Source organism: Silurus aristotelis, assembly GCF_946808225.1.
Source record: "Silurus aristotelis genome assembly, chromosome: 14".
NCBI classification, from domain to species: Eukaryota; Metazoa; Chordata; class Actinopteri; order Siluriformes; family Siluridae; genus Silurus; species Silurus aristotelis.
The window spans coordinates 5512186-5538545 of NC_139587.1; the positions used below are offsets into that span (position 1 = coordinate 5512186).

Genomic DNA, 26360 nt, shown 5'->3' on the forward strand with positions numbered 1-26360 from the left:
TGGCTAACAATTGTGGTATAATAGAAATAAAACCCAGTGAAATTAGCAGCTATTTCAAAAAAATATTATTAGGGTCATATCACTGATTATTTTACTATAATGGCATGCTGTGTTGTGCTTTATTCCTTAATTATAATATACTGTTCTTTGCAATATATGGAACAGGTCCAAACTCCACACACGACTTTTTGAAAAGCTTTTTGTTTCCACAAGGCTCAAAGCTCACATTGTAGACTACCTGGAGATTTAAACACCAAAAAAAAAAAAATTACAGACGAACACATGGAATCCAGTTTATTGCAAAATTGCTCTAATTGGAGCATGTTTAACGAGCATACACCTACGTGCAGCGAAACAGTGGTGCAACTATTCTGCTCGGTGCTCACATTTAAATGTGGTTTGAATAAACAAACATGCTGTTGCTAGCATTGGTAGACTCCAAAAGGAAGATAAACACACGTAACCATTAAAGTCTATCTAATATCATACTTAATACTGATGTTCTGCACTTATTTTCATGCATTATGACTTTATTGATTCATTTTAAACGATAAATATTGGTATAAACCAGATTTGCTGTTTTATAAATGTAAAAAGCCTCGACGTTCTTAGTCAGAATTTCCAATCTGCCGTTTTTTTTGCACAAAGAACGAACACTTAACATCAAAGCATGAACTCGGTGTTCAAGCAACAAGAACATGATGAGCAGGCCTGCTTATTAAGTAGTAAACTGCAAAAGCCTGAGGATGTTTAGCTAATTATTAACAAAATACACCCTTTTGTCAACCCCTCACTGTGCCAGCTATCAATGTAAAACAGATTTAGCCAGGGGAAAGCCAGAGCCGAGCTGGCAATTTTTCTTTTCTAACTACCACTGCATTCAAATGAAAGCGAGAAATGGCTTAAGCATCTGCACAAAATGCTTCAAGTAGAAAAATCAGTACTCACCTCCCCTGATTGAGGGAGAGTCAGCTTGGGAAGTTTGCCTTTGCTCCCTACTGTGCTGCCTTTGCCATCCATCAGGCTTGTAAATGGTGCTCCACCATATCCATCTGTGATTTCCAGAGTGGGCTTGAGCTCCGGAGAGTCATTAGGTGCCTGGTCCTGGCCATCCATGGGTCGTACATAGGCTGTGGGTTTCTGCTGTCCTCCACTACTGGGTTTGCAGTGCAGGCCCTGGGGGAATGTTGGTGTCGACAGGCCGCTGGGTACCAGAGAAGTAGAGGCCACAGGTGACCCCGAGTCCTGCTCGCAGGGTGAATTGGCAACAGTTGGAATCTTGGCCGTCTGCCCATGCCTCCTGCTGGGGTGTGTAGAGGTGGACGAGGTGCCAGGGCTCGAGTCACCTTGTTCCTGTTCATGCCCACTGGAGATCTGCTTTCCCCGGCTGGCAGCCTGAGCTGCCTGGCTGCTACCCGACCCATGCGCCCCTCGGGACCATTCGGAAGATCGGGACTTTTTGGTGCTCTGGTGACCATGAAGAATGCTTGGACCTGCCATGTTGGTGGTGGGTGGAGGAGGCATTGAGGTGGTGTGGTTCGCTGGCTGAGTTGAGGCGGCTCTGCCACGCTGAGCTTCGGTAAAAAAACTGGGCTGGTCGTTTTTTTCCACCGGGGTCTGCGGAACTGAGTTCTTAGGGATTCCCACCAGGTGACTTTGATTGGAATGGCTGGTCAAGAGTTCTTTCATTTCATCATAGTTGCCCAACGTGTTCTGTACTCGGTTGGCAAGGGCATCACCTTTGTTTGTCTGCAATGACAGAAGAAACACATCATGGACATCTGAACATAAATGATTCTCCTTTAGTCTTTTTTAGTCTAACCACTGCCTATACTAGACACATCTTCAAGGTTCTTATTCAAGCAAAAATAGATTAAGAAGAATTAATTAAAAAAGAGACAGACCAAAGAACATTTCAGGACAATAGTGTCTACGTAATAGTGGCCACATTTATTTCAATAATAACACTGCAATTTTTAAATGACCTTCCCCTGCAGGTACATGTTTACCCAGTATTTATAAAAAAAAAGAAAGAGAGAGAAAATCTGAAGGAAAAGATGTGTGAATGTGAATTAACCTAAAAGTCAAAAAGGAAACGTACATATGAACAAGTGTGAAAATTGCAGTTGATTGATAATTTTGAGCAGACTAGCTAGCTAACATACAAGCTATTGTTCGCACCCAGTTTCTTTCCACAAGCCATTTGACAACTCAATTCAAAGGGAATGGACTGACACACACACACACACACACACACACACACACACACACACACACACACACACACACACACACACACACACAATGAACAAACTCTTTAACTGTTTGCACACAAAATTGTTGTTTCGCACAAATTGCGCAAAAAAGGTCAGAGTTTGCATGTTTAGTGGTATTATTATATGGACAAATCATTTTCAGTAACACAAATCTACTGTACTGTTGGTGCTGCAGTGTCACTGGGTTTACTGTTTTGTGTTATTTTTTGCACTAAATGTCACACACGTGCAGTTCGTGTAGTTCTGTGTTTCGTGTTACTTTTGATAATTTATGTTGTCTTAAGAAATGTTGGTTTCACTGTGTTATATTCTGTATATGGTTGGAATGACAATAAAAGCCTACCAGACTTTACTTAACATTAAAGAACAGGTTTCGCTATTGAAACTTATTTTCGCTAATGGAGGTTAGCTATAACACAACCTCCTGTGCTTTGTGTAGCTCTGATGTCAATGGTAGCAAACTAGCTGGTTGAATCAGCTAATAAACCAAAACCTGGTTGCTCTCGGTGTGGCCATTTTTATTACCCAATATTTTTCCGTTTGTATTATGTTATTTTACCACTGCATATTGCTATACAATGGGATTTCTGTTCCTTGTACTGAGCGAACTAGCTAGCTAATGTTGGAGGACTAGCTTGTGCCACTGGCTTTGTGGAACAACAACAAAAATAGCTGGTGTTATGTGACGGGTTAACTTTAGTTTCTGAGGAGAAAAAAGGTTCTTTAAGTGCCGTGGTGCAAGTCTATCTACAGTGGAGTGTTTATGTGATAGTCTGATAGTACAATCTAGCTGGCTATATTCACCTAGCTTGCTAAAATTTAATCCTGTGTGTGAGTATTTTGATTGCTCTCTGAGTATTCTGTCTATCATTTCTCTTTAGGGTAACTACTTAGTTTTGCTACTGCTGGATGTGTGTTAGGGTTTTTTAAGAGAAATAATGATGTAACTGAGCCGGCGCATGACTTCAGCGCTCAGAAACTCCTGGCAAATCAAACCTGTTAGCTCTGACTGTAAATTACAGTGAATTACTATTACAGGCCTGTCAGAGGGTCTCACAGCAGCTCAGGAAGTCCACGTTTCCATTGATTTAATATCTTTTTTTCTCATTCTTAAAGCCAATCCTTTGCAGCTTTAAGACATTGGGAATTAGTGCTATTGTCAGATTTTCCAACAATTGAAATAAGTTCCAATTCAAAAAATAAATGAAACACACTGCTCAGAGGATGCCGGCATGCCTCGTTTACAAATGCAAATGTGCATCACTTTTAGCTAAAACAAAAACAAAAAAAATTACTTTCCCTTATACTCAGCTTCTGTTTGTTCCAAGTATTCCTTGTTATAATTGCTTTCTCCTTAGCCGTGCTGCACATCATTAGTTTATACAGCTTTCCTCTGCAGAGAGCCATGCAAATGCATCCCCCACTGACTCGTTCCATAATAAGCAACATTCTGCTTAATATCCAAACCCTCTCCTACTTTGTTAAATTTTTTGGCTGCGTTTGTATCTCTGCGTTTTTTCATTCGAACGATTCCAAGTACCTGCGCAATAACAATCCAATTCGACCCAGCATGCATGACATCAATTATTTCAGGCCACAGCAGCGCTGCTTCGCTGGAGAGCATGTGCGCCGGCATGCTCGAAGAACAAACGAGCGAACGGCACTTGTGAGGGTCGCCCTTCTGTTTGCAGCACGATTAAAAGGTCTGGTATTTCGCAAACAGTGACGAAAAAAAAGTATTATGATAAATCCATCAACATTCGCCATTCGTTTTTGCGTGTAATTGCCACATTAATAATGGAGCCCGTAATTGGACAATGCAAACTCGAGCGCCGTGGCTTCTGATAAAAAAAATAATAAAAAAGTTGATAAACAAATAACGATAAATGATCCAATAACAGGAGAGAGAGAGAGCGTGCTGGACCATTATTGTGGGAAATGAATTATCTGGTGGGCAGTTAACATTTGACCCGACGCACGAATGAGGACAGCAAGACCAGATCCGCTTGGCTTAGCACCCAGGGTAACCTATGAACCTGCGAAGCTGCTGAGTTAATGCGGGTCATAAAGTTGTTACGACAGAGTGGCTGTCGTTCGGAGATTTACTGCTGCCAGAGTCGGTGTTCAGAATGTTTTACTGTGTGCATCAAAACCCGGTAATTGGAAATGATAAAGACTAACTTGTTCTGGACATTAAAATGCAATGTAGCATTCGCTGTGACTGTCTCGTTGCAATCTGTGGAGATCCTACAATCGTAAACATGAGCGAAGCATCTAAGCTGAAATAACCGCTGACTCGGCTCACCCTGGCTTTGCTCCAACACTTTCAGAGCGAGAGACCTCACGGGAAGGGGAAGTCGTGAGTGGAAAAGTGAGCACTGGGTGAAGTTCCCAAACACGTAAGCCCATCTGGACAGCACACAAAGGCCTCTTGTGTGAACTACAACTGCCTGACTCATGCAGGGGAAGGCAAGGCTCATGCCAAGCTCTACATTCTGCAGTCTGGGCAAGGTGAAAACTGCAGGAATCCTGCGGCTTGAGGCATTAATTGCTGACACATTATGTTAAAGGAATTACTTCTTAAAAAAAAAAAAAAAACCTTTATGGATGATTAATCACAATTCTGGAGATCGTTTACATGTCTTGTTCGACCCTTAATACTAAAAAATTTTTTTCTCCAAACATCTTTTTTTGTAAATAACATTAATCAGTCTCATATAAATGAATATTTAGGTTACTGAAAAAAAAGACATGCTGATTAAAATTTTTTCTTTTTTTTTTTTGTGAAGTCATTAATGTGACATTACTCATGAGGATCAAATAAATGACTGCTTTTCACCTTAAGCAACATGCTAAACATCACAATGTACTTCCAGTCCTGTATCAGAACACACCTAAACAAAACTGAGTCAGGAAATAGATATCTAAATGATGTAACCCTGCTTTCAAACAAGCAAAAATTGTTGATTCACTGATCTTAGGCAAGGTTTTTTCCTGGTCAGACTCACCGCGGATGGTAAGAAGGGAATACATCCTGGAGAGCATGCCAACCCGTCTCGCAGTCATTCACACGTAGGGAGAGTTTAAAGCTGGGAACAAACCTGCCAGTATGTTTAGGGAAGGTGTGAGAAACTGGAAAAATTGGATGAAAAACGAGCAAAGTGGCTAAAAGACACATTTTCTCCATCGTAAGACATGATAAGATATGCACATGCCAAAGCAATGAATGTTTACTTTGTTGCGAGGTCGTATCAAACAGTTTCATAACTTATTCTATTCTGACCATGTGCATAACCACATGGAATTTCATCATGGACAGCCGGTTACAAGAAAAAGCAAATGTGAAATCCTGCATGAAACTGGGCAAATTTGCCACAGAGACATTTGACATGACATTCATTTGACATACGGCGATGCTGCGACGAGTCGTTCGAGGTTTTTTTTAAGCGGCACGTGCGCTTCAAGAGCGGAAGAACATCGCTGGAAGATGCCGAGGGATCGGGAAGACCTTCAACAAGCTCAACCCCCGTGAATGACGAAACCACCCGGCAACTTGTGCATAATGATCGCCGGAGAACAATCCACATGATCTCACTTCTGCGCCCATCCTACTCGCCAGATTTGGCTCCTGAGGACTTCGCCCTCTTCCCGAAACTAAAGATCCAGCTCAAATGTCGCTGTTTTGACACCATTGCGATACAGCGTGAATTGCAGTAGGTGGATAATACTCTTCAAATAGAAGACTTTCAGCACATATTTCTGTATTAGAGTGAAAGGGGACTATTTTGAAGGTGATGTAAACGTTGATAAAAAAAAGCACTTTTTTGTAAACAGAGCCAGTCTCAAAACTTTTTTTATTCCACCACTAACAAACCTTACAAACAAAAATATCATATGCTGATTTTCTAAGTGAAACAGCTAATTTGGTAGAAGGATTTCGAATCTATTCATTGGGATTTGACTGCCTTGATTGCACGACACCAGCGTGCCAAAACAAACATGGAGTCAGAACAAGATATAAACTTGCACTCAGGGACTGCTTGCTTCCCACAACACCACTGGCCACTCATTATTAAAGTTGGAGATGGATAAAAAGAATAAACAACTTTGTCTCAGGAGGGAGGCCATAATTATTTAAGCCTGTGAGTGCAGCTCAGGACAAAGGAAATGCCTTGGCCAAGCTTTGTGCTGGTTCCTGAAAGAATCTGAATGTCTTACAAATGCTAAATCATTCTTTATTAATTTTTGTTATGGAATTATGCAAGAAAATGATAATGAATGGCTTAAAGTTTAGGATTGAAACCCCCTGCACCAACTTCAGAATAATGCAGCTCCAATTATTTGTTTTTAGAATGTAGTGATGGAAAAATCGTACCTTGACACCGATATTGGTGTTTCTAGGAATGATGCTTACCGAGAAAAATAAGAAAAAGCACGAGTATGATGAATAATAAGAATATAACATTAGCAAGCTGATTTTGGGTGAAGTGTGTTAGCTAGCTACATTAGTTAAACAAGCAGCATGTTTTTTTTTACTTTTTGTAAAATCCCATCTGTCCAAAAAATCTTTGGGAATCTTTAAACTCCTTATCAATAACAAATCGTGCTTGATTATCAAGGACAACATACTGACTAAGTATATAGATTTTGTTTTAGTTGGCTGCAATATTTGCAATCATTCTAGTGCTTCTTTTGAGTTTGTGTTTGAGATGTTTGTTAGGTTATTTATACTGATGCTACAGGACCTTCTCTGAATTCTAGTAATAATCTATTCTGATATCAAATACTGGTTTCTACAGCCTACGGTCAAAGTATCATTCAGTAGCCACTGGTTAGTGAATCAGTAAGAGGCTGTTCATTCGTCTTGAGGCTGTATTTTTGGTCAGGCAGAGATCACTCACTGGAATGTACTCTTCTCTTCTTTTTAAAAAATCAGATCTAGCAGAAAAAAAAAGAATCTGCATGAGAGTATGCGATCCTATGACGCGGTTTTGGCACCACGTAAAAAAAATATATATATATAAGATAATGAGATAAAAAGTTATAACAATATGATTATGAAATATATTGAGAATCAAGTTTAAATATTTCGAGAATAAAATAAGGAACTTCTTTTGGCGCATCAATACGAAGTTATAATTAGTAAAGGAACACTGCTGTGGTTCTGTAGGGAATTTCGTTTATTCAGAAGACAAAATCAAACAGACAGTGAGGAACTTGCCTCTATTGTACAGTCTGAAATGACAAACAGTGGCGGACTTCGAGGATATCAATGGTTACATCTGCGTGCTATTCGAAGAGAAGATGTTGTTTCTCAAGAGACCATGAGAATGATAATCGAAGAAATCGACACTGAAGGAGGAACGTCGCCGTGTGACTTTTATCTCAAAATATCGCGAAAATATCTCATAATCTTCGATTGTATTTTCCGTCGTACGATCCGATATGAACCGCATTAAGAAATCAGTTGGCCTTTTGAAAAGAAAGAAAAAACATATATCTGTAATTGTATGGCGAAGCTATACATGGTCTGCGTAAAACATTTTAATGGGCATATTATTGAAAAGAATCAGCGCACTGTGGTACTAAGAGATGTGCAGGGTCAGGGCGCTCGGGTGCTACCACTCTGTACAGCTTAACAAGCTCTCAATGCTTCTCTTTGTTTTCCTGCTCTGTCTCAGCACTTCCAGCATCCACGCCTCCGCCTCTTCCAACAGCCCGTCTGACTGTTTCTGGTCGAAACTAATTGCCTGTTTATATGCAGAACCGAAAGCTCAGCATTCATAGACTATACATCATGTTTTTTTGTTTTTTTTTTAATGCAGACACAACACTGAAATGCTCCCACCTGTGAGATATTAAATCAGTGATAAGGGTCTCTACAGGGGCTGTCAGGAACTGAAATATCTAATTTCTCTAATTCAGATTTCAGAAGAGATATTGTAGCAACAACACCTAAGTTTTATGAGTAGATCAGCTTTTCGGAGTCCAGCGTTCGAGCTACAAGGCCGTAGTATTCGCTTTTAAAAGCTATATCATTTTCTAGCTGTAAAACTGGGCGAAGTTTTTGCATGGATCGAAGTTTCCTGAGCAAGAATGATGGATGGTTGCGTGTGAATGTGCACAGATATGGATGTGCTTCTCTTTTTTTTCTCTCCTTGACAAGACATTGGCAGTGTTTACAAAAGAGCCTTGTGTTGCTCCACCACATGCTCTTGGGGTTTTGCCCTCAAGCCCAAAGGCCAACAACTGAAATGTTAATGAAGGTACCGGTGCTCTTGGATCCGCATCAGAAAGCAATGAAACTAAAAGATTTTTAACACACACACACACACACACACACACACACACACACACACACACACACACACACACACACACACACACACACACAAGAGCAAATGCTCTTCAATCAATCCAGGATGTGTTGGAAGGGGGAAAAAAATGTGTCTTGGCAAAGGTTCAATATTTCTGCCTTTGGACTCCTGTGTTGAGATCACATAAAGAGGGAGGAACAGAAAACAGCAGCGCTCTACTCAGCCATTAATGCTTCCAGATGAGGGATCGATATTGGCTTAAATGAGCAAACTCCAAATGCACATCATCGCAAATCAATAGCGAGCTGGTTACAGCGAGGCCAAATTGGAAAGAATATGCGCATGCTAAAGTGCCTGTAAGGTAATCAACAATTGTCTTTAATAGGTGCGTGTATTGGGGGGAAAGAAGATTTCAATAGCTCTCTCCAGCGCTTAGAGTGTTTAATTATGTCTACACGTGCGTTTACGATGCAGATAGCAAACAATATCCTCTAATTGAGACTCCAATAGAAATGAAAATGTATGATAATCGCTTGTTAAGGGAATGCTCGTGAATCTTTCAAGCTAATTTCTAGCTCTTGCGTAGATGTGATTACTATAAACATGACTTTTGACACGTTTATCTGTACTGAGAAAAGCAGAGATACTTATAACTTGTTCGCAAATGATATGATATCATACACTACACCAACAAAGGTATGTGGAAACTTGCATGTAAGAGTCATATGTGCTTTTTTGAACATATTATTCCACATTTAGTCTGTATTTATCTGTGTTATTATACTGCATAACCTCCACTCTTCTGGAAAGATGTTCCACTAGAATTTTAAGTGTGTTTGTGGAAATTTGTGCTCGTTCAGCTACAAGGGTATTAGTAAAGTCAAGTGATGATGTAGGTGAGATGAGGAGGCCTGGGGTGCAGTCAGTGTTCCAATTCATCCCGAAGGTGTTCAAGAAGGTTGAGGTTGGAGCTCTATAGCAGGTCACTTAAGATCTTCCATTTACTCCAAACCCATGTAAACCATATCTTTGTGGATATCACTTTGTGCATAGAGGCACTGTCATGCTAGAACATATTTTGGTCTCCTAGTTCAAGTAACACATCCAAAGACATCCTATACAATTGTATGTCTCCATACGACTGAAAAAGTCAGCTACATTTGTCCAAATAGTGTAGATACATTAAAACCCCCACGAATGTGTACTGATCAGGGCTACGGTGTTACTGTTTTTTCTTGTCTCCTGTTGTATCTTGTGTGTTGTCGTTTGGTTTTATTTGCACTTAATGTTGCAATGTTGCACATGTGTACTTTGTGTTGTTAATTTGGAGTTATATGTATTTCTGTGTTCCTTTTGTTTATTTATGTTGCTTGCTGTAGCACCTTGGGCTCTGGGGAAATGTTGGTCCTGGTGTTCAGCACTGTAAATGGTTGAAATGAATGAACTTCATTGGTTGAAATGGAATGAACTTCCCCTAGATGTCCGTACAGCAGAGTCCCTGACTATCTTCAAGCGACGACTGAAGACCTACCTCTTCCTGAAATACTTAAATTAGCACTTTCCAGGTTTGTAGAATTCTAGGGTTATATTTATATTAAGTTTGTAATCTGGCGTACCGGTCTAGATTTATTCATTACTAGAGATTTAAAGCACTTTTATACGTGGCTCTGGATAAGGGTGTCTGCTAAATGCCGCAAATGTAAATGTAACGAATAAAGTCTACTTGACTATGTGACTTCACTTGACTTGGACCAAAAGGTTATACTTCCCCAGTGTTTTAAAGTTGGATTAAACAATGGCACATTTTTTTTACATTAGACTGTCAGTGTGTAAATGTTGTAGTTCGAATTAATGTATTTTTTAAATGTATTTATCAATGTTTTCTTAAAATGTAATGTATTATTGAATGAATTATGCATTTAAATTAGGGCTGTGAATCGATTACAATCTTTAATCGCGATAAATAGCAATTTGCTTTATGCAAATCTATGTTTATTACCAATGAAACCAAACTCAACATAGAGCATGATGAGAAAATATTCTTGTAAATGTTTTAAAGTAATTATGATGTTTTACATCATGTAAATCATCAAAAGACCATGCAGAACTTTTGCTATGTTTCCACACGGACGGTTAATAAGGTGATACCGGAGAAGCTGTACCTCTTCCAACTTTTATACAGATTACATAATCAGAGGATATTTGTTCGGAAATATATACATTTCGCTAGAATTCAGGTTGTTGTATTTATTTTTTTACGCCAGAGAGCGCCCTCTGTCTGTTTTCTTTATTTTACAAAGTCATTGCGTTTTGTTGTTATTATTAGTGTATGCAAATAAAAGTAGACTATTTACACACTCAAATGATGTATTGCTCTTATATGTACGATCAAAAAAGACAAGAGTAATTTAAGTTTGTTTGAATGAGGAAATGCTGCAAAACGCACCGGCCCGTTTGTTGACCCCAGATGGTTCATTGCGGGATGTGTGCATCATGGCAGATTTTGGTGCTGAGACTTAACGAATGTTAAGCGATTAAAACATTTTTTTGGTTAAGATTATTATTTATAATAAGTAAAGCGAGGACGTCCTGAATAAATGTGTGTTGCGTCGAAGGTTATGATTTCGCCTCTTTTAAGTTATAAATGTTTTATGTTAAAAATAGTTATTAATGCATTAAATCTGACAACCCTAATTAAAAAAAAATATTTTATTGTTATATTTTTTTAAAGTATATATTAATTATTAAAAATGTTTTTATTGAAAAGCAAAAATATCTTTCATTTAAATATTAAACATTTTTAAAATTAAAAAACTACATTGTTATTATTTATTTGTTTTGAAATTATAGTAAAACCATTTTAACTGTATTCGTTAAATATTATAGGAATACAGTCAAATTTAGAAAATAATTTTTTTTAATAGAAATATTGACCTTTATTCATTAATTTATTCATACATTCTATCATTCATTTATATTGATAGAACTTTTTGGGCTAACAAAATACTTTAAAAATAATTTTTTTAACTAAAATGTTGTCAATAGAAGTTTAAATCCTGGACCAAATAAGGTCCTTGTCGGTGTGTTAATTATGCATTGCTTGAATGTAAATACGTCGCCGCTTTATGAATATATTACCGTATTTTATATTTATTCATACGGCGCTGCACACGCGAGCCTGTTTCCATAATTTGGGATGAATAACCGTCACTAAGTGAACCTGTTGATGGAATGTGACAACCATGACAGCAGTCACTATTAAGCGTGCCTAAATGTAGAGACACCACACTCAAGCACACATTCACAACTCTCCAGAGACCAAATGTTGGACTGAATAAATTAGGCTCAACCCACTGACTGGCTCTGGGTATACACACATACACACATAGACACATGCATAAAACATAACCAGGGTGAAGAAAGAAAATGCCAGAGTGTGCGATAGAAGATAGACAAAAACGAGGCTTTGTGTGGGAATGAATGATTTACTCCACGGTTCTCGAGTCAGCAAGTTATGGTAGTGGCTAATTTGGGAATATTTACCTTTAGGGTAAAAAAACGAGGAAAAATACACACACAAGCACATACACACACACACACACACACACACACACACACACACACACACACACACACACACACACACACACACACACACACACACACACTGCCTGGAGCAGCAGAGAAGTATGGCACCAGCTCCAGAGTGCTGACCTTGGCAGCCTGAAAGACCTTTAACGCCACCTCGGACACAGAGCACGGCAAGATCTGAACCTCGGGGACTGACTCTCACCCTGAGAGAGGCACTTTTTTTTCTTCAGGATGGCAGCACTAGAACGGCTTTGAAGGTGCCAGGCGGTCCGGCAGCCAGTAAATTAGTCCCAAATAGCTGTTAACAGCACAGTTCCATTAAACAGGATTTAAAGGGATTAGCTAATAGCAGCCTTAGAAAATTTGTGGGGTGAGGGGGTGGGGTTAAAGGGAAAAGTAGTTGACAGGGGAATAAGACCCGAAACACTCACTTCCTGCTGTCTTTTAAGCGAAATCTCTTGGCGAAATTATTAGCCGCAAATCTGTCTTCTTAAGTACAAAACCAGGGAGTGGATCGTAAACACTGAATCACTGCGAAAGCGGCTTGTGTTCACATCTTTCATCAGCGCTGTTACCTTTTCGGGGGCGATTGCTAGCACAAAGGCCGAGCGTGCCGTCATTGCATCGCTATGGCTCAGCAAAGTTCTTTCCTGTCCAAATCCCTCTTGTTTTTTTTTTTTGACAGCGTGGCTCGCTGAGCGCTGAGGGTTCAAAGCTGAATGTGTGTTTTGCAATGGTGACGCAAATCCACAGCTGCTCGCTGGAATGCAAGGGCAGCAAATTCTAATGGGATAGATGCAGGACTACAAAAAAAATTGCAGACAAAAAAACTAAACAAGCAACAAAAAGAAACCTGAATTCTTTATTCTGATTGGTCAGAAGGCCCCTAATTTTTTTTTTGTATCACGGACCCGTTCCATGCAAGACGATTTATCTACGGACCAGGCTGGGCGGATTTCATATATTGTCACGTGCAATAACTTGCATATTATATTGCAAATTATATTACTATTACTATTATACTAATATATTGCATATTATAATTACTAGTTAATTACATCAATCAGGCATAACATTTTGACCACCTGCCTAATGTTGTGTTGGTCACCTTTTGCTGCCAAAACAGTCCTGACCCGTAGAGCATTAACAACATTAACTTCTCAGGCAGTCTGTCAGAACCGATCACACTGGCCAGCTTTCACTCCACACCCATGCCACCCATGACCCTGTCGCGGGTTCACCACTGTTCCTTCCTTGAAGCACTTTTGATAGATACGGACCACTGCAGACCAGGAACAGCCCACGAGAGTGCGCTTCTTCTGTGCGGCCTGGTACAGTGGCAAATTTTCCATGACCTGGTACTGGTCCGTGAACCGGTGATCGGTTTCCCTGGTTTGACGTAAACCTAGCTGTGGGTTAAACTTTATATCCCATATACTTGTATCGAAGTCATTGAAATTTGCAGTGCAAAAGTAATTGAATGGATAACAGCACATTAGGTTGTTTTTGTTTTATTATTTATTATATTATTAATTATATTATCTGCAATTTTGCGAAATTAAACAAAATCACCGTGTTTGCCATATAATTTAAAAGGCACACCGAAATTATCCATTTAGCTAAATAAGGCCATGCTTACAATAGCTGTCTCACCCTGTATGCAATTGTGACTGTTTGTTACTATGGTTACAGTTGATTATAAGGCAGTGTATTAATATAGAACGCCAATTAAACTGAACAGTTTGAACACTCACCTTCCAGCCAATCGGAATGAAGTATCAAGACTTACTAGGGTATAAAATATATCAAACCCTTCAGAAAGCAATGGTATATCAGAAATAATCAGCTTCATCGTAGTAACAGTGGATCTGCTCCATGTCCAGCTGAATTGCCAGACTCCGTTGGTGATTATTGTCCTAACAGCCTGCCTTACATGCTTATTATAATCTTAATGATCTATTATCTACAACAATACCAGTTCAATATGCAGATAATCAACGACCTATTTTTTTATTTCATTTTTTTAACAATAACCATTAGTAGCGCAAAGTAGTAGCTATCGGTAGTGACCCAGTTTTAGCCGTGACGAGCACATGCATAGAGGTTCTAAATAGAGCTCTCTGATGGTGAAACTAATTTCAGAGCTAAAAGGAAGAGTGTCTGCTCAGATGAAGATAAATGACATATAGGGAGAGAGACAGAGAGAAAGAAAGAAAGAAAGAGAGACAGAGAGAGAGAGCACTACACTAGAGCTGAAGGATAAAGTGTGCCTCGCCTTCAGATGACTGTAATTATTCTTCAGAAGAAACGTATCACTGCGAGATGACCGGCCTGTGGGTATCCGCAGTTCCGATCCCTCTTCCCTTCAAACGTAGGCTTTAATGTTACAGTTTACACACACATGCTGTAACCAGACGCATGAATCAGAAGTGGCATGAACAAGAACATAAATTCTGTTGCTTGTCTGGATAAATTACACAGGATTGTTTGGCAGGTCTTGAGAATATATCTAGACATATGCCATGATGTGATTATCCTGTCTCCTAAATCTTAATCATGTAGGTTTTATATATGGAATGCTCCTCTATTATCTGTAAAACTACTTTGATATATGTGTGCATCGGTGTGTGTGTTCAGCAAGATGGGAAAACCTGCTGAAAGTCGACATAGTCTAAAATTTTTCGACGAGTAATTCTCCTTGACACCTCTACATTACGAAAACAAACCGATTTTTTATCCCAAAACACAGCAGAACTGTTTTTATTTAGTCTACTTTCTGCTTCGCAAGCAGCCTTTTAACAAACAAATTTGCAAACTTAGGCAGTCTGACTAAAGCAGACGTCCCCGACTACTGAATCGCAAGTCGCCAGGCCATAGAAGAACATTCTGGGGAAAATGTTTATAGATATGACACTGTATTATTAATTGTGTGCTTTGCTCTTATCCAGCACTGCTCGACTGGTACCACCTTCTCTTTGCATGAGAGGTAAGTATATTTCAAGGCTCTTCTTTGTTCTGGAACCGAGGTGGTGGAATGAACTTCCCCTAGATGTCCGTACAGCGGAATCCCCGGCTATCTTTAAGCCACGGATGAAGACCTACCTCTTTGTGAAACACTTAAATTAGCACTTTTCAAGTTTGCTTTGTAGAATTCAAGAGTTATATTTATATTCAGTTTGTAATCTTGCATACCAGTAGAGATTTATTCATTGCTAGAGACTCTTTATTCATTGCACTTATGTACATCACTCTGGACAAGGGCGTCTGCTAAATGCCGCAAATGTAAATGTAAATGTAAAGAGCCACGAATCAACACATGGTGTGAGCTGAAAAAATATAATAAAAAGGGTCTTAACACCAACCCCAATCACAAAAACACACATACACAACACTGTTGGGGCACAAGAATTTTTTCAAAATGAACCAGGTCAAATAGGTTTGGAAACCCCATGAATTTGTCAGATTTTCTCACATTTTGATCAATTCACTTACTATAGCAATAGACAAAGGGACTTAAGCCTAAACAGATCAGTTTGTAATACGTTACCAGCTGTCAAAATTTCCATGCTGTCACATTGTCGTCATTATAAAAAGACAACAATAGACAATTGATACAGTCTGAATAGACAAATATGGAAATAATCGAATAAGAAAATATTGTCAATACAACAGAGGTTGACTCCATTGCTAAAAGGCCCAGCAGAGGTTCCTTCGCCAACTGAGGAAATTCAACCTGCCATAGGAGCTGCTAAAACAGTTCTACTCGACCATCGTTGAGTCTGTCCTGTGTACATCCATTAATGTCTGGTTTGGTTCAAATCAGACATTAAGAGGCTACAGCAAATGGTCAGGACTGCTGAGGGGATTATTGGTGCCCTACTGCCCAACCTCCAAGAACTTCACACCTCCAGAGTGAGGAAAAGTGCAAGAAAATCACTTTTGGACCCCACATACCCATCCCACTCTCTTGTCGTACTGTTGCCTTCTGGTCGGCACTACAGATCTCCGTCCTCCAGAACAGCCAGGCACAAAAACTGTTTTTTCCCCCGCAAGCTATACTCAGCATGAACAATTAAAATATTCATAACTACACATTGTGCATCATAACTGACACATTTATACATAGAATCGAATGGTGCGTTTGTAGACAGCACACTTGTAAATAACATCTGTACATTCATTTAAACAATATTTCCACTTCTTTTGTCTGTTTTTCATATATTTTGTTATATTCCATCTCTACTGTATAAATACCATGTATGTCTGCATCATATATTGCACTGTATTTCTGTACTTTCTCCTGCACTGGAAGCTTCTGTCACCAAGTCAAATTCCATGTGTCTAAACATACTTGGTAATAATGTTTTTTTCTGATTCTGATTCTATATAAACTGGTAATGATATTTATATATCATTTATTTCATTTAATACCTTTACCTCAGGTGAGAAAACAATGTAAACCACTTATTCTTTACCAATTTGAAGCAATTCGTAATTTTCTTTTGATTTTGTTAATATAGTGATCAGAATAGTGTATAAATATACAACAGAGTATAGCGTTAGAGCGCAATCGCCTTATATTATTTCTACAATATTTTCTGATTTTATCTCTATTATGAAATCAAAGTTGTTACAAATTTGATTAACTATAAAAAATGTTACCTTAAAATATTTACATATATATGATATTTAAATATCGTCGCTGATTCATTTAACCATCCCTGTACTGTTGACAATATTTTTTCATGTGATTATTTCCACATTTTCATTGTGTAGTCTGTTATTGTCTTTTTTTTTTAATGATGACAACGTGACAGCATAACGAAATTTAAGAAAAAGGAAAAATCTTATATTTATTAAAATTATTTTAACTCTGCTGAAAGACACTGAAGCCTAATAGAAAATGTTTACAATTCGTAGAAGATTATTTAAATAATCTAATCAGATTAATCAGATTAATGTATAAATATAAAACGAGGTGTAGCGTCCAATAGCCTGATATTATCTCTACAATATTATTAAATATCATCTCTATCATGATATCAGTTTAATAGATTAAATCCAAGTTGAGAATCATTTTCGTCAACAATAGAAATTGTTCCCTTTTAAAACGAGGGATGTTTTTATAGAACATAAAAGGGGACGGGACCTAATCTTGGGTGGGTGTTAGCTCAGGGGTTAAGCCATTGGACTCTGGATCGAAAGGTCGTTAGTTTAAATCCCAACACCACCAAGATGCCACTGCTGGGCAGCTGTACTTTACTCTGGATAAGGGTGTCTGACAAATGCCATAAATCCATGTAACTGTTCATCTGTAACATCACTGTATATGTCAATAATTATGTTAGTCAATAATCTAAAACTAAAAAGGCTGCTATTAAACTGAATTTTTTATTAATCTTACTTTATATATATGTTTCTGTATCTGCAAAACAATCTGTTGTCATAATCCTTCACAACATGCTATACTGCATGTTGCGTCATTATATATATATATATATATATATATATATATATATATATATATATATATATATATATATATATATATATAACATGAGAAGACCAACACAAGCAAAACAATCAAAGAAAAAGTCACTAAAGGCACTTAAAATGGCATGTCAGCAAAAAGCCTGCAAACGTGATGCCACTTCTAAGCGAGAGGCAGTTTTTTTGGGGGTTTTTTTATCGACTGCCTGGGGAGCGCAGACAAGTAAACAGCAGAATTGATCCTGAATTCTGAACCCCTGAGGTCTTCCGTGCCGCTATATTGACAGCACTTTGACTCCCCTTTTCACGCACTTTCTGTGGAAAATTCAGTCTTGTCACCTGCTAACAGCTGGCTTAGGACACAAATCAAAGAACGGAGGGAAAGAGGGAAAGAAAGTGGCGCCTGAACTCGATGCAGCTGCCCGGCTGAAAGAAAGTCATTTAGAGTGCAGAGGGGAATAAGTGTGTGAAATTAACATTTTGCTGAGGCTTTTACCGTGTGCATAACCATAAGATTAGAAAAAATACTTCCCTTCAGGCTTCCCAAACTTCAGAGCCGTTCACTATATTTTCTTCTTCTTCTTCTTAAAAAAAAAACTGTATTTATTAAAAAAAAAAAAAGAAAAAAAAAAAAAAAAAAAAAAAAAAAAGGTTTGACCTCTGACCTAAGTGGTGCTGCTACCAACGTCATATAATACTAAACTAGATGTGTAAGGATGTACATGTGACCATAATTAAACTTTTTAAAAATGAAGATAAAATGATTACACAGATATTACACACTAATTTAACAGTTATGCCCAAATAATTCATTTAAAGCTTCCTTAATAATAATCATTTCTCAGTGTGCCATAAAATACAAAAATATATGTGACTTTTATTTTTTTTATTTTTGTGCAATAATACCTTGTATTATTTATTTGTATATTTGTTTATTTATTTAATAAAAAATGTGCAATGCCACTATTTTGTCATTTTATTTATCTTTTATAAAAAAGGTGGAAGTGAAAGAACAAAACTAATTTATTCTCATTGCAAACAATAAAGCAATTGTCAATAAAGCTCTTTCTGATTTTGATGCTGGTATTATTAAAAAAAATAAATAAATAATAATAATAAAAAAAATAATAATAATAATATATATATATATATATATATATATATATATATTCATTCATTTTCTCCCGCTTGTCCTTAATTCGGGTCGCGGGGGCAGCAGTCTAAGCAGGCCCCCGCCTGCTGCCCAATCCACACAGCACCGTCCCTTACGGTCCCTCCTGCAGGTGGTGAGCCCACGAGAAGGCGGCCCCACGTCACGCCGACGTCACGGACCTTGATATTTCCGTTGTAAGGGACCCCCGGAGCATAGAGGGTTAAAGGCCTTGCTCAAGGGCCCAAGAGTGGCAGCTTGGCGATACCAGGGCTTGAACCCCAGACCTTCCGATCGGCAACCCAGCGCCTTAACCGCTGGAGCCACCACTCCCCCTATATATATATATATATATATATATATATATATATATATATATATATATATAAAATAAAAAGTAAATCTATGCCATGGTTATGCCAAAAGACTTCCCTTCCCATCAACACTAACTACACGTTTCTGCACCTGGATCATTTTGCCTTCGTCATCATCTGAATGTCAATGTTCACCCGTTGTTCCACATTTCAGGTTTTCAGGTAAAATGTGCACTTCAACAAAATAATTACTGCAGTTGCATCCACTTCCCACTTCATAACATAAATTAGAAAATTGAGATATAAGTCATTCATCCCAATTACCAAAGAGACATACAGTACAAATCGGGTAATGGATAAAAAAACACCAAAAAAAAAAAAAAAAAGTTGATGAAAATCTGATAGGAAAAAACTAAAGTTTCAAGTGGAGTCCAGTATCTTCATAATAGTGTCCAGGAAGTTTCTTGAGGAAAAGTTAATAAAAATTGGAAACTGGTGTTTTCCAGAAATAATAGCACTATTTAAGAAAATATTAATATCACTGAATAGTTTATTCAAAGTTATTCAAAGTAAATTTAAATTTTTTTCCAGTCACCAACATTCCTGTTTCTATGAACCAGTGCTCACTGTATCCACCTCAAACCTCAGATTCCAGTTTTTGTCTCAGAATGAAAGAATGTAACCATTCTATTATTGTGTCCGAAACCATAAAACGTCCACACAGTGTGCATCGCGACATGCTTTTCTGCTCACCGCGGTCGTAAAATATGGCTATACAGGTTACAATAGCATTGCTGCTGAGCTAAATCGGTCTGTCCATTCACCTCTGACCTCAGAACCCCTTCAGAAAAGTCGCTCGCCAGTAGTTTGTTTTTCAAACCATTCTGTGTAAACCTGAGGGTCTGTTGTAAAAGAAAATCGTCACACTCGAAGCAGCCTGACGCACGAAACAGCCATGCCACTGTCACAGAGAACACACTGCTTGATGTAAACATTAATTAAAGCTCTTTATCTCTATATGCAGGATTTCTGTCCTGTCTATCCTGAATAAGAGAGTATCCAGGTGGCCCATTCAAGTGACTGGTAACGTTAAACATTCATTTATTTTAGCTTTTACATTCTTGTTTGCTAAATAATGCTGGAGTTGCTTGTATCCTCTATGTGGTACAGCATCAGTAAGATGTACAAATGTTTAAACCTTCTTCACTTCAAATAAACGAATAATCAAATCGTGCAAACCAGCAGACGGTACTAGTGCAATTAAGGAACCCTGCATCTTCACATCCAGGCTAGGTAGCAAATCTCCATCAGCCTGAGTGGCACTTAATTAATGGCGTCTGGAGCATTAACACATGCTAAACAGTGGGTTGCGCCTCTGATCGTCGTTCGTTGTTAATAACGCCGCCTGCTAACAATGCCACAGTCGCAGTATGACAAACACAGACCAGCACGATGAAAAAAATGGGTCCCTGGCAATCAAACCGCAGTGTCTGTTTTGTTTTTGCACAGAACGCTAAAGTGCACTAATTAGACAATGTCTGGCATTTCATAACAAGTTTTTTCCAAGCAACACTAAACAGCCTATTACTTTGGATATTAATCCTATTGATTTGCTCACTGTCGGTAAAACAGGATTAAAAATTACACCTGAGGTTTTAACCTTAAAACCGTACAGGATTTTCTTCTCAATCTAAAAAAAACCCCAGCAAAATATCCATTAATGTTCTGTAACATCACAATTAGATTAATTATAAAATAATGCCAAACAAATCTGTAGCACTATTCCGATTTTTATATACCGTTTCATAGAAAATGTTATAGGTTGAAATTCCAAGAGTTTGGACCACGTCATGGCCGTATGACTCTTATAGATGGCCTACTCAGTCAATGACTTAGCTCTAGCAATGTATGAAAAGAAGGTAGATAGCTCTCTCTCTCACTTTTGCGCTCTCATTCTGTCTATTTGTTGAGCTACACAGAGGTTCCGACGCTCCTGACCTTTTCTGCCTCATCCATCCTCATGCCCTAATGGAGTTCTCATCAATTGGACATCACTCACTGCTGCTGAATGTGGCTCCACATGGACAACCTCAACAATGATCGTATAAAGACTGGCCATTCGGTCTCAGATGAGGAGGGGTTCCCTTTTGATTATAGTTTCTTCCACGTACTATCTCAGAGAGTTTTTCCCTCTGGCTTGTGCATTAGGGAGGAACTTATAGGGACAAAACTTATTTACTTCTGTTAAGCCGCCATGCTATAACATCCACTGCTGAAAGCGCTATACAAATTTAATTGAAATTGAATAGGGCTTTCCTCTGAGTACATTACACTGCCCTGTGATCCAGCAAGAGCAGCAGTTATAGAAAGCAGAAGCAGCTGGCTAGCTTCACACGTCTCAAAGGAAGCACTTAATAGACCTGGCAGATGGGTGGGAATTGGCAAGACAAATAAAGGGAATAATAATAAAAAAAAAAAAATAGACCTGCAATTATGTCACTGTCAGAAGCACAGACAATAAAATAATGAATAACATAGAAATGCAGAGTTTCTATAAGAATTATTTAGTCAATGTACAGGTTCACACTGTAGGTTAGTAACCCAATGTTGATTACAATGTGGCAGAGGTGGACGAAGTACACAAACCACGTCTTTGAGTAAAAGAGAGATACAGTAGGTAAAATATTTTCATGTAAAAGTAAAAGTTCTCCCTTTAAGGCGTTCACTTGAGTAAAAGTACAAAAGTATTTGCCTTAAAATGGACTTGAAATGTATGTATCCATGATTTATTATGGCTATAAAGTTTCATTTCAAGACTCTGCTTAATCAACCCAATTTATGTGAAAACTCGAATGTTGCTCTTAGCACACCGATCTATTAATAAAATGATATTAATAAGTCAAAACAGTAATTGATATCTTTTTAAATGGAGATTCTTCCATTATTTATTCCTCTTAAAATGTTTTCCTTGGTGTTAAACTGAAGCTGAAATGTATGTTGGTGATAAACAGATAACACCAAGAAGCTGTCAAGAACAGTTTCGTTTTTATCCTCATAAATAAAAACGATCGACTGATTTCTCTAAATGTAGTTGAGTAAAATGTAAAACATTTGACTTTGAAATGTAGTGAAGTTAAAGAAAACTTTTCTCTAAATGTAAACACTTTAGTAAAGTACAGATGTGCAAAAAAACTGCATTTTTGTTAGAAAATAACACTGAAAGATACTCCAAAATGACTCAATGTTTGTTTGTTTTTTTAATATGATTAAATTTCAATAGAGCTGGAAAATAAATGCTTATTTTTTTGCACAAATTTCTGTACATTTTACATTTTCAAACCAGACTCTTTACTTAAGTTTTAATCTATTTGGTGACATGTTATAAAGATTTTCTAGCATTGAGCACCGTTTTCAGCCCATCAATCTACCGTAATTTCCGGACTATTAAGCGAACCCAAATATAAACCGCACCCACTGAATTTGACAAAGATTTTTATTTTGAACATAAATAAGCCGCACCTGTCTATAAGCCGCATTGTATATTTCGAAACTAATGAACTTTACACAGGCTTTAACGAAAGACAGTGCCTGTAACACGGCTTGTATCTAAACAGTAGCCTACCAAGAAAGTCATTGTTCACTGTCTTCCTCCTTCCTTTCACAACTATTTCTTTATCTTTTGGCATCGTTGTGCGTTTAAAAATCACCATCGGTGAAGCTTTTGCTCAGGTGAAGTGTGTTTTTTAATGCCCGGTTGTTTTCAGCATGACGAATAATTCACATTTTCTGTAGACAGTCCGAGTGAGCGGCAGGTCAAACGTCAGAGGAACCTCATCCATATTTATGATGTGGTGCGGCCCGATTCAGTGGGAGCGCATCTGATTTAATATAAAGAGTTTCATTGGTTCACCTGAACCCGTTCGGCAATTTCATTGGTCTAATGTTATGTGGCTCAGTGTTTTGGCTTGAAGATTGTGAAACCGGGAAAAACCCAGGAAAAAAATCCATAAATTAGCCGCTTTGTTGTTTAAGCCGCAGGGTTCAAAGCGTGGGGAAAAAGTAGCGGCTTATAGTCCGGAAAATATGGTATTTCTTGTCGTTGCACGGCTTTTTAACCTACCATACATGTATCATTCCCTGGCACCACAAAAGTAGGCTAGCCTACAAAGCTAACAACGAGCAAGGCTGAATTCAACAAGAAGTATTAAGCTAACGTGGATGAGACAGAGGGAGTCAGTGATTTGAACATGACTGAGAACAGAGACATTCCTCATCACCTGATCATTATAATTTTTTTGTTGCTTTGATCAAATTGCGAATGCTTTGGTACTGAACTGTCATACTGACAACATGAGTAACATTTTGAAGATCTTGTTAGTGAACAATGACAAAGGGACTTTTCATTCTACTGGGATTGAGATGTTTATTGACACAAATACTTACTTCTGAGAGATGAACTAAGGATTTATTATTTTTTTTTAAGTACAGACCTTTGCAAGAAATTCAATCTATTGCACTGCTTGTACATGTTTTTTTTTTTTTTTTAATGCACTTACTGGTTTTAAAAAATGCTCCAAAGCAGCTGAGATAAACCCTAATACAATATATTAAAGATGTGAGGTCCAGTTACCAGCGTTACACTAAAAGGTGTAGTAGTAAAGGCTACTTTTTATTTCAGTTCATGTCAGAGCCCAAACTTCTTTACTTTAACTTAAGTAAAAAAGTGTAGTCAGTACATCAACTTTTATCAGAGTCTTGTAAAACATGAGAATCTGCACTTCTTGAGTGAAGGATGTTGTACTTTTGCCACCTCTGTTGCACAGCAGTGTAATGATTCTCACAGAACATACTGTAAGGAATGAATTGGTGCCTAAAAAAAAAAAAATACATAAAAAAAGCAAAATACTTGAAAATTTTTATCACTATAAACCATTCCTAACCTGTCCATCGTCAACTATTACGCGATGCCAAAACATCGCATTTCTACAGCCTTAAGTACGCTCAGGAGTTTATTGGTGAGAACTTAACACGTAATTATTTATGAGCAATTGTTCCTGGGTGTGAATTATCCCTGAATGAAGCAATTATCTCCTTTCTATAAACATTCGACTTTAATCAAGAGTGGTTTGGATTTAATGAAGTGTCGTTTCGAAGCGTTTTGAATTGCCAGATCTCACAAAGCTGATAAAAATGGTTAGTGTGCACAGCTGGGAAAAGGCATTTACAGTGTTTCTCAGTTTTTTTGGAGCATTTCTCAGATCAGAAATGAAATTTCTTAAAACGACTCGTTCAACCTTCACATCGTAGAGTCACATGTGCACATTTTAAAATAATTTCTTGTTGCTTTAAACAAATTGTGAATGCTGGTCGAATCATTAAATGCAAAATGGTTAAACCAGCTGAATCTGTCAAGCTTAAATTTCTATACAATTTCTATTTTTTTCTGTCAATGTGTTGAATTAATGAATTGTGCAGATGAATCTTAAATGTCACCGACGAAGACGAGTGTATGGCATCAGATCAACCAATAATCAACTAGTTCTCTGAAACAGGTCAAAGGTGAATGTTGTGAAACTTCTATTGTAGAGTGAATACAGATAAAATGATCTTGCTTGTAAAAAGCACAAGGACAAAAGAACTTTTCATTCTACTGGGAATGAGATGTTCATTGACACAAATACTTACTTTTGAGAGATAAACCAGAGATTTTGAGAAAAATACAGGCTTTTGCAAGAAATCCAATGTTTTGTGCTGTTTGTACACATTGTTTATGAGAAATGCACTTACTGGTTTACAAATATTAAGGATGATTCGAAAAATGCTTCAAAGCAGCTGAGAAAAACTGTAATTGGTGACAGTGAAATGCAGAATTACAATTTCTGAAAATGGACAAAAAACCAGGAAACAAAAACCATTTCAGTACAGTTAAAGTGTGAATCCTGTCCGGTGTCTTGCAATCAATATAAATCAAATATGCGATCGAATAAATAAATTTGTGCTGTTGAAACAGAAGAAAAGTAGAAATTCTTGTGCATTTTCAAAAAAACGCAATCCAAACCATAGTTTACAGCAGGAAACGCCGAAACTGTGCGCCGTCATACTGACAGCGTGACTAAACATTGTAACGACGTTGTAATGACAAAAGGATGCGTCATTCTGATGGGAATGAGATGTTCATTGATACAAATACTTACTTTTGCAAGAAATCTAATGTATTGTGCTGTTTGTACAAATTGTTTGGAGAAATGCACTGACTGGTTTGCAAATATTAAGGATGATTAATACAGTTTATAAAGAAATGCTACAATGCAACTGAGAAAAACTGTAATACAGAATACACTGACTAAAGGCCACGTTGTGTGAATAGCCTTTCACTTCTAGCTGTATAAATACAACCTCACCACAGATAATAAGGAAATGCAGCACCACAAAAATTTTACATTTAATTACATGTTGAGTTTTACAAAAATAAATAACTGCAGACTGAAAATTGGAAACAAAACAAAAATGTATTAAAAAAAATGAAAATGTCAAAATCAGCTTATACGAATCAGAGGTGGTGTATTTATATGAATTAGATAGATAGATAGATAGATAGATAGATAGATAGATAGATAGATAGATAGATAGATAGATAGATAGATAGATAGATAGATAGATAGATAGATAGATAGATAGATAGATAGATAGATAGATAGAAAAACAGACAGACAGACAGACAGACAGACAGACAGACAGACAGACAGACAGACAGACAGACAGACAGACAGACAGACAGACAGATAGATAGATAGATAGATAGATAGATAGATAGATAGATAGATAGAAAAACAGACAGACAGACAGACAGACAGACAGACAGACAGACAGACAGACAGACAGACAGACAGACAGACAGACAGACAGATAGATAGATAGATAGATAGATAGATAGATAGATAGATAGATAGATAGATAGATTTTATAAAAATTTTATTTGATTTGATTGATTGGCTAATGTATAGACAAAAAGATATAGATCCCAAAAAAGTCACTCTCACTGAAAGCCCTTTGTTATATATAGCTAGCTATATCTTCCTGTCATGGGTGCTTTCTGGTAAAATCAGCTTTCCTTCTTACTATTTTATCTTCCTCGGATAAGCTGTCATACTGAAAGTCTTTAGTTATATTCACAAAAAATGTCTCGCTTGCCACGTCCTCAGGCAAAGTCGCTAATGCTACC

At 37.6% G+C, this 26360-nt stretch overlaps 1 protein-coding gene across 4 annotated transcripts in view; it reads right to left on the minus strand.

The window, feature by feature from the left end:
• The window catches only part of aff2 (AF4/FMR2 family, member 2), a 255571-nt gene that overhangs the window by 171251 nt on the left and 57960 nt on the right, over window positions 1-26360 (minus strand). For all 4 annotated transcript variants that reach the window (XM_083561461.1, XM_083561459.1, XM_083561462.1 and 1 more), the window contains exon 3: window positions 949-1749. In XM_083561461.1, coding sequence (XP_083417587.1) covers window positions 949-1749 — 801 coding nt within the window. The remainder of the gene's footprint in view (window positions 1-948; window positions 1750-26360) is intronic.